At 41.0% G+C, this 16,500-nt stretch overlaps 2 protein-coding genes across 5 annotated transcripts in view; one reads left to right on the forward strand and one right to left on the reverse strand.

Moving 5' to 3' along the window:
* Positions 1 to 682: 682 nt before the first annotated feature.
* On the reverse strand, positions 683 to 16,481 carry PGPEP1L (pyroglutamyl-peptidase I like). 2 transcript variants are annotated; one of them, XM_029958692.1, is made up of 8 exons: positions 16,085 to 16,481; positions 15,555 to 15,714; positions 12,100 to 12,257; positions 11,418 to 11,608; positions 8,772 to 8,824; positions 3,254 to 3,370; positions 2,541 to 2,767; positions 683 to 1,613 (listed from the first exon to the last, which is right to left on the reverse strand). In XM_029958692.1, exons 4-8 carry the CDS (start codon positions 11,449 to 11,451, stop codon positions 1,430 to 1,432), a joined length of 615 nt encoding a protein of 204 aa, XP_029814552.1. In that variant the 5' UTR covers positions 11,452 to 11,608; positions 12,100 to 12,257; positions 15,555 to 15,714; positions 16,085 to 16,481; the 3' UTR covers positions 683 to 1,429. The 2 variants fall into 2 exon arrangements, with proteins under 2 accessions (XP_029814552.1, XP_029814551.1); XM_029958691.1 differs by having other exon boundaries at positions 11,418 to 11,783.
* The window catches only part of FAM169B (family with sequence similarity 169 member B), a 41,678-nt gene continuing 36,105 nt past the window's right edge, over positions 10,928 to 16,500 (forward strand). The window contains exons 1-4 of one of the 3 annotated variants that reach the window (XM_029958689.1): positions 10,928 to 11,104; positions 11,345 to 11,515; positions 12,120 to 12,197; positions 15,535 to 15,901. In XM_029958689.1, the coding sequence (XP_029814549.1) occupies positions 15,811 to 15,901 (91 nt within the window). In that variant the 5' untranslated portion in view covers positions 10,928 to 11,104; positions 11,345 to 11,515; positions 12,120 to 12,197; positions 15,535 to 15,810. Of the gene's footprint in view, positions 11,105 to 11,157; positions 11,285 to 11,344; positions 11,516 to 12,119; positions 12,198 to 15,534; positions 15,902 to 16,500 lie in introns of those variants that run through there. The other 2 variants (XM_029958690.1, XM_018069656.2) reach the window with 2 other exon arrangements.

Genomic DNA, 16,500 nt, shown 5'->3' on the forward strand with positions numbered 1-16,500 from the left:
GCAGTGGCACTGAGGGTGTGTGGAGCCTTCTTGGTGAGATTTGAGCAGTGTTTAGCAGGGTGATTCCTCTGAATAAGGTGAGCATTGTTTGTTATTTGAGGAAAATCCACTTTTTACCCACGCAGCAATCCACAGGTGAGGCATTCAGGCAGCCACCTGGTTATCAGCTTTCTGCAGCGGCATTGGGAAAGACAGTGGGGAGAAAACTGGGATTCTCTTGGCAGGTCCAGTTCCTCAGGCTCTTGTCATCAGCGTGTTGACTAAAACAAGGCACGATGGTGGCCCAAAGCCTCATCAGCTGCCTGTGCTGTTCCATTTGTCTCTTGTCCGTTGTACTGACGTGATGCTTGAGGAGCAGGCTTTTGTTTCCCTGGAGAAATCCCAGGTGTACAGATGAAGCTGCTGCTGCCCTGTTCTAATGACTGATTTAGAAGAATCCCAGCTAACTGCATCTCATCCCTGTATCCTGGCAGTAGCAGGATTGTGGAGGAGGGGGTGTGTGTGGGTGTTCCCTGTGTGCTGAGGGGCAGTGCTGTAACCCCCTGTGGTACCCAGCTTCCATGGCACAGCAATTCTGTGTGGAGCTGTTTGGGATGTGGAGGGGTCTGATCCCAAGTTTTACCACGTGGGATCTCATTTGGTGCCTGTTTTGTCAGTAACATGTGCCCTTCCCACTGCTTCAGGATTGCCTTTCCTGGGACAGGTTGGCTGTTGGATTTTGATGTGTCAGTCCCTGAATAGCCATGACCTGTCCTGCTGAAAACTTGTTTTTGGGCTGTGCTCTGTGGAAGGACTGTGGTGTTTTTCTTTGGGACAGGCACTGAGAATTTGGGGTTAGTGGTGGTTTCAGGCTGAAACTGAAATTACCAAGAGCATTCCAGATCCTGCTGGACTCCAGTTTTCTCTGTACTTGGAAGTCCCCCTGGGCTCAGAGCCCATTGCTGATGGGGAAAGCAGCATTTACAGCAGGTCAGGGAGGGGGAATTGTAGAACTTCACATACCAGGACCCCTGTTTCTCCCATACCACATGTTCTGTGTGGGCACTTCAGCTGGACTGGGATGGGCTTGGGGGGATCTCTGTTCCATCCATCCAGTGCTGAGTCCTTACAGCTCTGAGAGCCCACCTCGGTTCAGCAAGTCTTTGTTAATGTCTTTATAACCAACAGAACTAGGATTAGGCATCTAAAATGTTTGAAATCCAGTTTCACACTTTCTGAAGTCTGAAACAACCTTATTTTTAGCAAGACAAACTGCCGGTTACTTGGTTTTTCCCCTCGAGCTTTTTTCTCAGAGATGTAAACAGTTGTTTGGGTTTTGCAAGGAAATTTCACTGAAAATAACATGGGCTATAAAATCCTTTTGTGTGAAGGTTTTAAATAATCTTTAGATTTGCTTCATTTAAGAAGTAGGGAATTGCTTTCTAAGAAATCATCTTTTTTTTTTTCCTATATGATCCACCCCACACTGTTCTAACATTGCCAAGATAATGGTCTGTAATGCTTTTCCTAGAAAGTCTGCTGTTACTGACTTGGATAATGGAGGCACATGGATGAAAGCTGCTCTTCCATTGCCATAATACAGAGAAGTGTAGTAGGTGTAATCACAGATGTACCTGCAATATTAAAAACAAAACAAAACCAGAAACCTGAAATAAGGCTCAGTAAACTTTGATTAAATTTAAATATTCTAAGTAGCCAAACCAGATCTGGTTTATGAAATTATTAAGAACATATTTGCTTAGTGAATAAAGGAAATGCTGAAATAAACCAAGTTTGAGAAACAAATGTTCCTTATCTGATGGTTTGGTTTCTCAGACACCCACCCACAAAGAACTTTAAATAAAAAAATCACAAGACAGGCATTCTTGTGGGGTGGGAAAGGTAACACACCCTGCTGGAAACTACAACCATGTAACACAGTTTTATGTGTAAGGCACAGAATCTCTCAGTCTGGAGGGGTTTTGTCTTTATCACCCCATCTTTTAACTTGCAGGTGCAAATCCTGAATTTAAGGGGCAAGATTAACTGATTTTTATTTAAAAATAAACCTACTTTTTTTTTCTTTTCTATGAAGACTAGCACAGTAGAAAATTGCTCCAGTACTACTGGAACACATAATAAGATCACAGACCTGATTCTAAAGGTACCTGTAATTGTTGTTCTCCAGTGTATGTATTTACATTTTCTGTCCCTCCCAGCTGAGAAGAAATAGATTAAAATCTGCTACCAGTCGGTATTGCTTTCAGTCTCTCTTAATAGCTGAGGTTTACTGGGGTTGTTCATCACAGGGTGTGCTACGTTGGAACTTGTTTCTTTTGGAATTTACAAATCCATGGAAAAATATCTACTGGCTGTAGCATTTCATGAAAGCTGCTTTACATAAAATTTAAATTCGTGGCAGTTTTCATACTTGTGCCCCTCTGAAGACTTTGCTTCAAAGTGATTTTGTTTGGAAGGAAAGTCAAGGCAAAGACTGTCCAAGGTGGAGCTGACTGAGTTGCTCCTGCCGTTCCCCCGAGCCCCTGATACACGGTGTTTACCTCCCTGCATCTCTGGAGAAGATGATATCAATCCCTTCCACTGAAACGTTTTTCCAGAGAGTCTTCATATTAATTGTAGATTCAATCTTTTCTGGGCCATCTAGCACGCAGCAGGCACCTTCTGGGTGAAAACCACAAGCATCCCTGTCTTGGTAGCCTTTGTTCTTCCCACACTGCTCCAGGATGATGACTGTGGTGGATGAAGCCAGCCCAACGTGAACAGTAAGCTGGGGGGTTTTTTCCCACCAGAGTGAGCAACAGGAAATTAAAAGTGAGACCTGTTTTTTACAAACATGTAATGCCAAAGTGCCAAGCGTTATGTGAATCACTAGCTTCAAGGTGAGGAGTCTTGCTCATGTCTAAAGAAGACTTTGATAAGAGAATATAAATGAGAACCAAATTATGCTGCAGTTTTTGTTGTGTCTATTCAGCTCAGCACTGCAGAGCTGCTGTACCTTTTTTGCAGCTTATGGTAGATTTTTTTTTTCCTTTCCTTTGTTCAGCATCACTTATGCTTTTTAAATGGCATGGGGTCAAAAGAGGATGCTAATTAGTGTGTGCTCCAAATTTGGGGTTGTAACCTTGATCACAGTTTCAATAGTCACTTTCCAGATTTGTTTGATGTTTTGCAATACTCTCTTGGAGATTTTTTTCAAGATCTCCTCATATTCATAAATGAAGGGAGGAAACTGTGTAACTTTCTCATTACTCACCAGTGGCTGAAGAGTCGTCCATATCTTGATGACTTGCTCCTTTGCTTTTTGGTAAACCACTGGCAGCTGCATGACCTGGAGATCGATGTTTTCACCAAGGCCTCTCTTGGACAGCTCCTGTGTTTACGAAAAAAGCCACCACGGACTTGAAAAAGCATTGGATTTCTGACTGTGGTAAAGAAACTGGGCTGATTCAGCTGAGAAAACACCTGAAGGAGCAATGCTTAACCCCATGGTTCCTCAACACTGGTCTGCAATGAGGTTGGTTTCATAGCAGTTCCCTCTTTTTCAGCTGGAAGAGATTAAAATGTGCTGAACAGTTCCCTAATGTCACATCCATGTGGAGCTATTGTGTTTTCCAAAGGGATGCCTAGTCTCCAGTGGGTGGGAGTGGTCCCTGAGGAACCATGAGATAGTGTCTCTCAGAAAAGATCCACACTTGAAAGCATCTAAATGGGCTTTGCTACAGGTAAGAGCTGTTCCTCTGAAAGATCTGCACTGCCAAGAGACAAACCCAAGGAGAATTCACGTGACTTTTTCACTCCAGTGATCTGTTGCCTTGACCAGGTTCAGGTAAGCTGTGCTGGAGGTGACTGTCAACATGAGGAAGGTCACATTTAGAATGAGTTTAATTTATGTTTTGGTCCAGAATATGTTTCTCTTGTAAAAGGAATTGTCACTGGGATGTTATTTCTGTGTCATTTATGTACAGTTAAATTTCCACACGGGACCTTTTCCCAAGGGAAGCAAAAATTATGCCCAGAATTGAGGTGAATGAAATAAAGGTACACTTCAAAGCAGCAGGTTGGCCAGGTGGTTAGAAGATGGTCTGGAGAAGAAATGTCATATGGACATGAAATGATTTTGTCAGTGGAACAGGGCTAACAAACAAGGCATGAACCTCTAAGTAGAAAATAGGTGGCTGCAATGGCAGGATGCAGAAGGAATGCATCTGAGTGGAAAGCTTTGTCCCAGAAAAGTAAAATGGTGGTTGAAAATCCCTGTTCCATTTGAGTAGACCACCACCAAAGGATAGTACAGATGAAGTGTCCAAGGGGGGCACAGCAGCAGAGGTGTCTGATTAGCCAAAAAAACCTGTAGCTGTATTAAATGTCATTGTCTTCTCAAATTTTCATTTCTCACTCAGGATACCCCTGTGGATGAGGCCCACAATTCTGGGAAATTTGCCCTTCAACACTCACTTCCTATATAAAGTGTTCCAATTTTCTTGTCAGCGGAAGCATTGATTAGCTGTGCTCAATAAACTATTTGACACAAGCAAGGAAACAATGCCTGCAGGGAAGTAAACACATTTGGAGAACAGTGCCAGCCTTTTTTCCTCTGGGCACTGACAGTCTTTGAGAGACCATTGCATCATCTCGCTGAAGAATGCTGTACTGTGCCTGAGCCTCTGAAAAAGAAAACCCCAGCTGGTTCACAATTAGCATTTCCTTTTCTAAAGCGTCTTTAATTTTTACATTTAATGAGATTCTTTCTTTTTAACTGTAAGGCCTAGAGAACTCAACTGCCCCTAACTTTGGTTCCGAACGTGGAGACCCAAAGTGAGCTGTAAGGTTTTTCTCCTCTCGTGCTCTCTGTTGACAGATTTTCTTTTGTCGACAATTGTCATGGCAGAAACACGCAAAAATACTTTTGTGCAGGACTGAAAAAAACCCTGAAGCTGCCCAATAGCAAAGGGCTGAGAATTTGTGTCAAAGGAAGATGGTTTGCTATGTCCTAAGGAATTTCAGCATGTCGATAACGTGCATTACTGTGTTGTCTAAGAATCCCAACCATGGGCTTATACCCCCTTAGAGCAGATGTTGGGCAAATATGGAATAAAATAAACAAAGGTTGTTCTTTGTCTCAGCCTTAACCAGAACCATTTTTGCATGTAAGGTGAGAGACTGAGGATGGTTAGAGGAGGATAACTGCACTAGGAAACTTGAGCTCACAGTGGAGAGTGAATTCAGTAAACAAGTGCCTGTCCAGTGTAGTTGAAACAGCAAAGGAAACTTCAAAGGAGGAGAAAAGTTTGGGAGGACTGTTTTGTGGGAAAAGTGGTTCAAAAGAAAACATGAAGATTCTTTATTGGGAAGTTCTTCTAGGAGGGGAATGAAGTCCAGCATTACCAGCTGCTGACCTGGAGCTGTTGGTGAGTTGTGGTCACAGCCCCAGTGCGCTGGTGTTGGGCCCGTGTTGTCACACAGCCCTCCTCAAAGAGGAGGGATTTGTAAGCTCTGTGCTCACAGGTGGTGGCTGTGCCCCACGGCGTGTTGGAAGCATCTTGAACTTCCAAAAAACTCCAGAAAATTTCCGTGAGTTTGCCTGAGTTCTCACTGATTTGGGCTGCCAGGAAGGGGGTCACGTGTGTTGCTTTTGTGAATCGCTTGTGTTGGTGCAGAAATGGAACCAGAAGTTTTCAGCTGATCCTGTCACACTGCAAGTGCACTGCAAACAAAGGTGTTTTGTTTGGTTGGTTAGTGGGTTTTTGTTTATCTGCTTTGGGTTTTGGGGTGTGGTTTTGTTTGTTTGTTTGTTTTGGTTTGGTTTGGTTTGGTTTTTTTCCTAATTGTGCAGACACCTTTTAAAAACTTTAGGGATGTAAGAAAATTCCAGAACAGAAATGAAGGCACTAGATAGCAATGTCTTCTTAGTTTCACAGATGATGAAACTGAACCAGAGAGGGAGAGAGACAGAGATTAAATGACAAATTTCCAAAGACCACATGGTCAGTGGCAGGATGAAAAACTGCACTGGGAGATCTGATCCTCATCTCCCGATGGCAGACATAGTTCCCAGAAGCAGTTGGAAATGTGACCTGTTCTTTGCACTAACAGTTTAATTACTGTGAATGTTGTCACTCAGCTTACATTTGTGCCCTATTAACTGGGGAGTTTGACCTTGGTGGGCATAGAAGGGATGCAACTATTGGAATAGGCTGTGTGCTCACTGGATCAATCTCTGATCCTCCCCACAGCAAGAAGGGAGGTTCAGGAAAACGGGTGATCCCATCAGCAGGATCTTAGGGAGGAGCTGTAACAGGGATTTTAAGGAAGCAGCTGTGTGTAACAGCCAGTATTGCTCACAGAAGGGAAGCCATTGCTCTTTGGCAAAGAATCCATTTCAAAAGCATGGAGGGTGAGGTTATGCTTTGGAATTAGGACACTGGAACTGTTAAATGTATTTTTACAGGATTTCAGATGCTTTTGGTATGAGGACCCTTCTGGGATGTGAACTTTGGAGATTGCATGCATCAGCATTTCAACATCACCAAGGCTGCTGCGGTATCCAGGCTTTCATAAGGTATCCAGGCTTTTGATAAGCACCCACTTCATACTGCGCTAATAATTAGGATAGTTCTGGGTAATGCTACAAAGGCATTAAGCATAAGCCTGAGCAGTCACGTTTGTAGCTCTGGTCTGGCTGCTCAGCACGTTCCTGAGGAGGAATCTGAGTGCACACTTGTTGGTTCACAGCAAAGGGACTCAGCAGGAGGGTTTTATGTCACTTCAGTGATCCATGCAGGCACCCCAAGCCAAGACAGGATTACTTCCAGATGTAAATCCTAAATTTTGCCATCTTTAATATATGTGCATAAGCTTCCTGAAGACCATAGAGCTACTCCTGTGAATAAGGCCAATGGAACAATACCATGAGATTGCTATTTAGCGTGGAGAAGCCTATCAAAATTCAAAGTACTTCCAGATTTGCAGCAAATTTCTCTGAATTGCCTGAATTTACCACCTTTGCCAGGGCACAGGAAACCAAAGCAGCATCCCCAGTCTGAATACAAATTAATTCCACACCGAGGGTGTCACATCAGAGAGAAATGGATTTGTTCTCCTCCATACACAAGGACTGACAGCTGTTTGGTTATGGAATGCTGTAGCCCCTGTTATGTAAGTCCCTGTTGTAGCCAGCTCATGGCATTGGGACAGGAAACTCATCCCATTGGTGCCTTCTCGCTTTGGGCTGTTCTGCTTGAAGATAAAGAACGTGCTTTATTTTCAGCCAGAATAGGATGATCTTCCACCCAAAATTAGAACCAATAGGAATCAGGAAATAATGAGTAAGAACACTGTCAACTGACAAATATTTGTGGTTTAGGGCCCATGTCAGGTTGGAGTTTAGATAATTTATGGGCCTCCTGTAATGACTGGGGTGTGGAAAGGTATCACAGAAGTATTTTTGTTTCCTGTTAGCCTACAGGGATAACATCCCTCATGATTTGGAGGGGGCAATAGATTTATTCTACCAAACACCAAGATGCACTCGCCCAACAAATCTGAAATAGAAAATGTGTATGTGTTGGTGGAGTTGCTATAGCTTTGGTCTGTGGAAAAATGCACCAGCTCCTTGTTTTTCAGTCATCTTGGCTGGAATGCATTTCATTTTCAAATCAGATCTTCAGTAGCTGTCACTGAAATTTGTATTGTGGTTATAGTCCCGTAGGGCCATTGCCTTTCTGTCACTACTAATACTTTCCTATAGCTGCCTTTTTCCTTTCAGTGTCCATAAGAATTTAAAAATGTATGGACTTACTTCAGTCTTCATAAAAGAACTTAGTCCCCTCAGTTTGTTTTACATGTCTTGCTTTCCATTTTTACCAGTATTATCTGTTATTTCTTGGACCAAAGCTCTAATTCAATTTTACTATTTTGATTGTTCCCCAAGTAGTTTCAGATTTCACTGTGTGACTTTCTTTCTACCTTGGGATTGCTAAAAACTTGTATGAAAGACCCTCTCAAAATAACTCTGTTCCTAAGTACCTTATGAGAGTAACTGAACTCAAGGAAGGTTTTTATCTGTGATAGGGAGAATGAATCAGCTGATGCTGAAGGCCACGTATCCAAACCATGTCTTTTTATCCCCCAGATAAATTTGCTCTAATACACAGATTTAGAAAATAAGCAGGAATTTTTAAGGCTCCACCTTAGACTTGTTTGTGCTAGTCAAGGTGTATAGAGGAGGAAAAAAAATCTGAATTACCTTGTTTTCAATTTAACTGTAGACTTCACTGTCATTTGAAAGTGGAAGCCAAAGCTGAAACGTGAAAACATACTTAGAATTGGCACAGATTTTTGTGTTCCTGAAGCAGGCAGTCAGAACTCATAAGCTGCACTTGTATGAGAAGGAAATCACCTCACACAGACATGATAAAATGATCCATGGTGTGAGATGATCTATTTACTGCAGACAGAGAGAACTCGTGCAATATGCATTAGTTGCAGAGAAGGCACCCTGGGTAAAACATACCTTTTTTAAGAATCAAGAATAATATTTTGAAAGTGCTTAAATAGCACAAAAAATATCATGCAAATAAAATAACGTTTCACTTTTTCATTATCCCCTTTCTTCCATGTTGGGAGTCTGCTCCATGAGGCACAATTCTGTTTAATGAGTCATGAGAAATAACTTTTTTGAAGGGAATGGAAAGCCTAAAAGCAGTTTGTGTTTGGATCTCTACAAAATAAAATGTCTCCCTCCTTTTTTTCCCCTTTTTTATTATGCTTACCTTCACTGCCTCCCAGCTGGAATTAACCAGGTATTGTCTGAAGGGACCAAAACCTGCAAATGAAAAGAAAGAAAGGTGCTTTTAACCTCTACTTGCTGTGCAATTGCAGATAAGGGGCTGACTTGCCTGCACACACATATTTGTTCTTTATCTTCATATTTTTGGTTATGGAGGTTGAGTTTTTCAGGTAGGATTTAGCCTTTATAACACTTAAGGGAATAGTATTTTCATTCTGTGTATTCACTGATAAAAGAACTAATCCTGCAATCTTCATTCATGTCAAGGCTTTCTTGTGAGAGAGCCTTAACTAAAGCTGGTAAATGTACTGGAACTGATAGGACAGATCAAGTAAATGATGATTTTGGGCAAGGATCATCATCCCCAGAAATACCACTACTGAAGGTTCTGGTGTTAAATACTCCCAGGTCAGAGTTAATGTATCATTCTTATTGTTAGAGCTCATAATGATGAAGATATGCATATTTAATGAAAATGTTTGAAAAAGTAAAATTTTATTTAATTTGTAATTTTGTTTTAATCTCAGGTAGTGAAAACTTGAAAGTTTTCTGTCTCTTTCTTCACTTTTTACCCAAAGGTAAAGAAAGGCGAAAAGGGAAAAGCACACTTTAATCCAAAGTATTACATTCAATTTTATGGATCTTTTTTGTGAAAGTCATTTTATTTTTTTTCAATACAAGGGAAATAAAAACTCATTTTGAGCAGATGGCATTTTTGTCATTAAAAAGTTTGATGGAAAACTCCCACTATCTTTATTAATCCCAATTAATATTCTCAATCCAGAGCGCCGTCAAGTCTTACATACTGGGTGGCAGGAACAGGAATTTGTGAAATGGTTTTTATGCTATAACTCTTAAATATTTAAAAATCCTTAAATGGGCAAATAAATACTTGACAGCATATGATTGCTATTTTGCACAGTGAAAGCTACTTGCATTGGAGACAATTAAGCCTAAATACAGGCTTGTGACAGCTTAATTAGTGCTAGACTTTAAGCATTTCTTAATTTGTTAATGCTTATTTCATAACTGCTCCATCTTTTCTCTTTAGTATTTTGAAAAGCTTGATGGTGCTAATATTTCTGACAAGGTTTGAGTTTCTACCATGGGGAGGGAAGAAGTGAAATGGTGCTCATTTCACATTGTCAGGGGAACATAAAACCCCACTGGTCCCACTCTGCTTTGGGAGCAAAATTAGGGTGACACCTGCTCCATTTTGGAGCTGTAGTTGTTGTACATGCTTCTGTACCTGTCTGTGCAGAACTACAGAATTATAATAGAGTTATTAATCAGCTCCCAATGAAACACATGTGTGTCAGTGGTGGCTGTAAGAAACTTGTGCTTAGGACAAAATTATTCCATGAAAAATGACTAAATGTAGGAGTTTTACTGCAATACCTGCAGCAATGTGGAGAACTAACTGGCTGAATGTTATTGAGCACCATATAATAAACTGGGCTCCCTGCCAGCAGGTTTATATTCTGAGCAGGTGAAAATGTGACAGAGACATGCTGTGATAATCTCTGCAGTAGCTTTAAGATGCACTTGTGTCTTTAACAGGGCACACCAGTCTCAAACTTCTTGAACAAGTAGATTTCTGCACATAAATGGTGATGTAAGGGGAGGAAAAATCTAAGAGGGTGCTAAGAAGTGTTCCTAACAAGGGTATGTGCCATAAATATCATAGGAGAGAACCAGACTGTCAGCCTTTTAAGAGGTTAGCTAATACCTCCTGCCCTCTCCTGCACTCCATCCAGCTCAGCTGCAGTTATGTCTGGAGCAAGCCAGACTAGTTCTGCCCATCTTGCAGCTATTTAAAAAAAAAGTGTTTAATTGAAAACAGCAAGATGCAAATCTCTTTGATGTAGCTTCAACCTCATTCCTATGTCCTCAGATGACCTGCAGTGGAAAATTATCCAGCAACTCACATGTCAAGATATGTGTAATGATTGCCTTTAGATGAGCCAGTGGCAACAAGAGGAACAGCGAGGAGCAGCATTCCTTAAGAGCTTTAACCTTTTAAAGCTCAGGACTCTCTAGCTGGGGGTTCTGCCACTGTGAAGCCTCAGTAGCTACAGCCAGCAAGAGAAACTCCAAATTTGGTCCCTTGTGCTGCATGTTCAGGCATGTTCCTTTGGTATATTTAAATTTAATGGTCTAGTTTAGCAATGATGAGGCAGCATCTCCTGTTTAAAACTCCCTTACCTTGCCATGAAACTGAGCCCCTGAGACTTGCCATGTGTTGCTCTAATTCTGGACGCTGACTATGTGACATTGTGATGCAACCTGGTTTTCTTGCTTCAGAGCTCCTTTTGGGTAAGCTTTATCTAATCCTAGCCTGCACTGCCTTGAGCTATGTGGTTTGGATCAGAGAGAATGTCAACAAAGATTAAAACATGGAGAGAATGAACAACAAACCAAACTGGATGGCAGTAAAGAGGGCAGACTGCAGTCTGTTTCCTCTGACATGCATCTGATTTTTCTTAGGAAGGCACAGTAAGTTATTTTCCATTTAGAAATGTTAGTATGACCATTTGCTACTGTTTTTCCCTCCAGGAAACTGTTTATGACAAAGACCAAGCATGCGTGCATACCATCTCCAGCTCAAAGAACAAAATAAAAACCTCACCAGTTACCACCACGGTGTTGGAATTGGAATCCATGAAATCTCTGCTCCAGAAGGTGAAATCCCGTTGTCTTTCAGTTCCAAACAGTGTTAGAATTCAGGTATCTGTGGCAGACTTCATTTAGAGCACCTTTTTTCTTCCAACTGTGATGCATGTGGATTCACATGACAGGGATGATTCGTGACTCATGTAGCTTTTAAAGCAAAAATTATTACGTCTCTATTAAAGATAGAAGTCTGACTGCCCAGCTGTCTGACTGGGACTGCCCCAAACTTCTACTCCTTTTTCCAGGCATGTAATAGGATTTAGAAGAACAGGAAAGGCTTAGAGAAACTTCTTGAAAAATATCCAGCAACATTTTTCACCACCTGTTTATGTGCAAGTAAACAGAAAATTAATTGAATCAGTTTTATTATATCTCTGTGGGTATCAGCTGTAATTCACTTTAATTATGAGGAGCGACTTAACTACAAAACCTTATCTTGTTCATTTTTCCTGTTCTTAGACATTCTCTTACTGACTTAAACTCAGGGCTAACTTTGCTATTCCTCTTCATAGCAGTTATGTCATTTACTACTCTTGATTCCTATCTCAGGCTTGTTATAAAGGAGACAAAGCACTGTACACTTTTCAAACCAAACACCAATAGGAAAATGTGTGTATTTGCTAAACCAAAACACTTACTCAGTAATATCCTTTAACAGGCAACATGTTAAAAAATCTCACTCCAACTTGCAAGGTCAGAGGAACTCTAGAAGCTGGGTTGTATCTTGCTGAAACTGGTGAGTTTAAGAGCTGGTCTGTCTTCATTAAACTGGAGCCTGAGAACCAATGGGGGGGGCCTGAAATCAAAACATATGCACATTGTCACTGCCCAAAACAAAAGCATATGCAAGTTCTCTTGGGAATTATAACTATGTGGGCAGAGGGTTTCACTGGGTCTTGTTTTGAGTAGGAAGTGTGTGTGTGTGTGTATGTGTGTGTGAGAGAGAGAGAGAGAAAGAGGGAGGGAGGGAGGGAGAAATATGCTAAGAATAGAAAGCCACTATATCATCTCAAGAGAGCTGGTAATTGTGAGACCTTAGGGAAAAAATAATCTCTGAAGAAATCTCTGGGGTTGGGTGTGGCTGAATGAGGTTTGGAGCCATGACCTGTGTCTGTCATTTAAATCCTCCTGTGCTGAGACACAAAGAGATTTGTGGATTCTCTTTATTTCAGAGATTCTCTGATTCCATCATCCATTCCTTCCCTTGGTTAGTACAACTTGCAAAACTAACTTCTGCTGGCTGCTGGGGCTGAAGGAGTAGCTAATGCAGGAAACAGAGCTCTCTGCAGCTCCAAATAAGACAAACTCTGCCACTGGCAGCAGTGAATTACATCTAAAATCCCACAGTCCTTCATACTCCTATGTCAATCAAGATTCTTATAAATTAATTTTTCTCCTTGACCAGTCAGTAAAACGCTCCCTATGACATTGAACAGAGTAATGAGTCTTCTTAGAGTTATTTCTGATTTCTGCTATTTTAAAAAAAAATCTAAGTACAGGTGGTCTAGTGAATTTCTAAGGAATAAAGCAAGATTTAAGGTCTATAGTTGCTTAATTAATTTCCTCAATGAGAAACTGTGGTTTCTTTGGGACATTATAGCTGCTTTATACACACATACAATCATATATATATATATATATATATGTAAATATATATGAAAGGTATTGCTTGAATGCTATAAAATATTAGGTATTTCATTAGATATTCTTCCAGAAGGTAGATGTAAGTCTATTAGTTCCATGCACTCTGAAACAACTGATACAATCTGTTTGGAATGTAGTACTAGTGTTCAAAGTTTTTACAGCTGGCAAAAGGGAGTAGAAAAAATACAAAGCAACAAAGATTATATCACCAAGCCTTTAAGAAGAAGCTGACAGAAATATTTTTGGGGAAAGTATTGTCTTCAATAGTTAAGTTAGTCCTTTTCCATAAGCAGAGCTTTGCTGCTTTGGTAGGAAAGATTCCAAGACATTTCCAGTGTTGGTATGTACTTGTGCAAATGTGGGAGGCATGCCAGTGGTAAAAGTACTTTGATGGAATTATTGAATTTGACAGAGCACACCAAAGTTAATTTTTGCACTGATTTAATCGATCGCTCATGTTCCCAAGCTTTGTGTGCATGTGCTTTGTGTACTTGGAGTGCCACATAGTTCAAAAAAGAATTTAAAAATTCAGGTTAGGCCTTGGTTCTACTCAGAATTTTATTCAGAAATTAAACCTTTTCTTTCCTCTAACATTTCTTCAGCTGAAGTCTAAGCTACTCTCGAAATTTCTGTTCAAGTATGATTGTAGCTTTAAAATTAGCACTCCCATGTGTGTATGTGCCTATAACAATGGATTTGAGGGTCACTGGATATCTGAGGTCTGTGCAAATTAATCTCCCCATCCATAATTAAGAATCCAAGCCCTTGATATCTGAAGGCAAGTCAGATGCAGCTGACTCAGCTAAACACTGGTAGTTGTTGTTCTTGCTACACACAGATGTGATTGGCATGGCCCTCATCTTGAGGTAAAGAAGAAATGGAACCAACTCAACTATGAAAGTCTTGGTTATCACCTTGAATATTTTTCTGTACACTTGTCTGATACATTTAAAACTTATTTGAACTGCTGAGTAAGAGAAAAATATTTTTTTCTGCAAATGAATTCTGACCACAGTGCAGAACTGCCAGCACACTGCTCCAGTAGCTTTTTAGCAGATGGCAACAAGAACAGAATATGGCCCTTCATTTAGAAACGGCTCTTTAATTTTTATCTCTTTTATTATTACTTACGTGTAGGTTTTTTATTTCTTGTTATTGGCAGGCGCTGACCAGTGATTTAAACTGTTAAGTGGAAGTGTTTAATATATTCCAGTTTTTATCTCAGCTATTCAACACTTAATGAGAGGAGGAAGAAATCAAGCTGTTATGCTATTTAACACTAAACTATAATGGGACTGGAAATAGAAATTTCAGGATCTAACACTCTATATTTCTTTTCCATTCTAATAAAAAGAAATGATCCTCAGGAAAGACTGAAGCAGGTCTTCAGGTAGATGGAATGCAATGTCACAAAAAGAAAGGAGACAAACATTTCAGTGTAAAGCTCACTGTTCCCTGTGGACAGGGGCCTCTTCTGTAACAAAATCTGTAGAAACAGTAAATGGAAAAATATATTTACAATTTCACTTACTTTCTCCTCCCCCTGAATTATAGAATGCTCTGGGTTGGAAGGAATCTTAAAGATCACCTAGTATCAAGTCCCCTGCCATGGGCAGGGACACCTTCCACTATCCCAAGTTGCTCCAAGCCCTGTCCAACCTGGCCCTGAACACTTCCAGGGATGGAGCATCCACAGCTTCTCTGGGCAATCTGTGCCAGTGTGTGTTTTTTGATAGAAAGTTTTATATATTTTATGTCACTGCCTTGTTTATATTAGTTCTTCTGGATTTGAATCCACTGGTCTATACCCAGTGTTTAGCAATAATGGAAAAAATATCCACTGTATATAAGTTCAATGTAGCCAAGCTGTTGTGTGGCTGTTGCAATTTCAGTTCTGGTCTTCCTGCAGTATTAGCAAGAACTGATGGCTGTGTATGGACACGTTTTTTAACTTTATTTTTGTTTATAATAGGGAGAAAGTACTTCAGCAGGAGAACATGCAACTCACACCCAACAGGCTGCTTTTGTTCAGGTGTCATTTACCAGCACAAAGAGACTCTGCAAGCAGGATACACATAATTGAAGTAGCTATTTATCAGCTAATATGCAAAATAGGATAGCTAGCATTAAGAGATTACTAGGCTGAACAGCAATATGCTCACCACTCCTGATAAGAAAACTGATGAGTTTTAGCTGGCCAGGAAGTTTCCAATACGCTGGGGAAAGTTGGTCTCTGACATTTATTGGTATGAGCTCATCCTCAGCATTACTGAATTATCATCATGTTTTCTGCCTTTTTTTCCTTTTTCCTTCTTTATCTTTTCACTTGAATCTTTTACCAGCTAACTATTGTTATCCCATGAACAGCAATTCTGTGACTTCAGCTTAATTTCATGGCTTTAACTCATGTACTTTCTGATTTTCCTCAGTCAAACTCACACAGGGTCACACAGCAATGCTGCTTCAAACTAGACCTTGGACCATGGCATGGCCAAACCTCTGGGCTGTGTGTGGAAGGCACAAAGGATCATCAGAATGTGCTGAAATCCTCTGAGGCTCTGTAAGGTGTGGTGATCTGATATCAGTGGATGGGCTGAGATTGCTTCACCCTGCTGAGGAAAGAAAATATAAATTTACTTCACTATGTGTTTTAAGCCATTTGCAAGGAGAACAATGTTAAGGACTTTTTGGTCACTGTGCTGACAATGAAGTACCTGGCTGATGTGCAGCACTCGAGATGCTGCTTTGGGACTTTGTCTCAAGGTCACAGCGTACCTTGGTGGTATAAGTGCAAAGGTGAGTTTGTTTCTTTGCAAACATATTGCTATTGCCATGCACTTTTCACTTCTTTGATACCTGTATCTGTTATTTTAAAAATAATTAAATGCTTGCACAGTGCAGGTAGGAAGGCTTCCCCGAGTCACCACCTGAGTTCTACTTTTAATTTTGACAGCTGTGTGTTCAGTTTAGCTCCCGTACCTCAGTTTAATGGTTTGTGGTAATGAACAGCAGGCTGCTTGCCTAGGTCTTCCAAACTCCTTTTTCAGATTGACAATGATCACTGCAGAAAGCTATAAAAATGTAATTTTTATACATATTTTCCCTCATAAACTTTCTGCGTCTCTGCTTCTCCCCCCTCGCCCCCCCCCAGGTTAACAGAAACTGTCGCTAGCTCTATGCCTTGTCGTTCTGTGCCTTTTAAACAGGTAACGTGGGATTTGTATGGGAGTTTTGTTAAGTTCAGACGCAGCGCTGGGCTGGCCCTCGCCCGGGGCAGTGCCTCGATGGCGGGGGCTCAGGGCATTCCCTCAGCCTGCCCCGGGCTCTCCGGCCTCCGCTGGGCTCTCCAGGAACGTCGCCAGGCTGTTCTTCGCCGCCGTCCTTCGGTCCCACAG

Source organism: Manacus vitellinus, unplaced genomic scaffold (genome assembly GCF_001715985.3).
Source record: "Manacus vitellinus isolate BGI_N305 unplaced genomic scaffold, ASM171598v3 scaffold_16_pilon, whole genome shotgun sequence".
Taxonomy (NCBI): domain Eukaryota; kingdom Metazoa; phylum Chordata; class Aves; order Passeriformes; family Pipridae; genus Manacus; species Manacus vitellinus.

Excerpts from the sequence above, each read along its gene's own strand:
- PGPEP1L (XM_029958692.1), bottom strand. The coding sequence starts at position 11,451 with ATGGATTCCAATTCCAACACCGTGGTGGTAACTG. Across the intron at positions 8,825-11,417 it reads CAACACCGTGGTGGTAACTG|GTTTTGGTCCCTTCAGACAA; the intron begins GTGAGGTTTTTA and ends TTTCATTTGCAG. Across the intron at positions 1,614-2,540 it reads TTCTCCAGAGATGCAGGGAG|GTACATCTGTGATTACACCT; the intron begins GTAAACACCGTG and ends TTAATATTGCAG.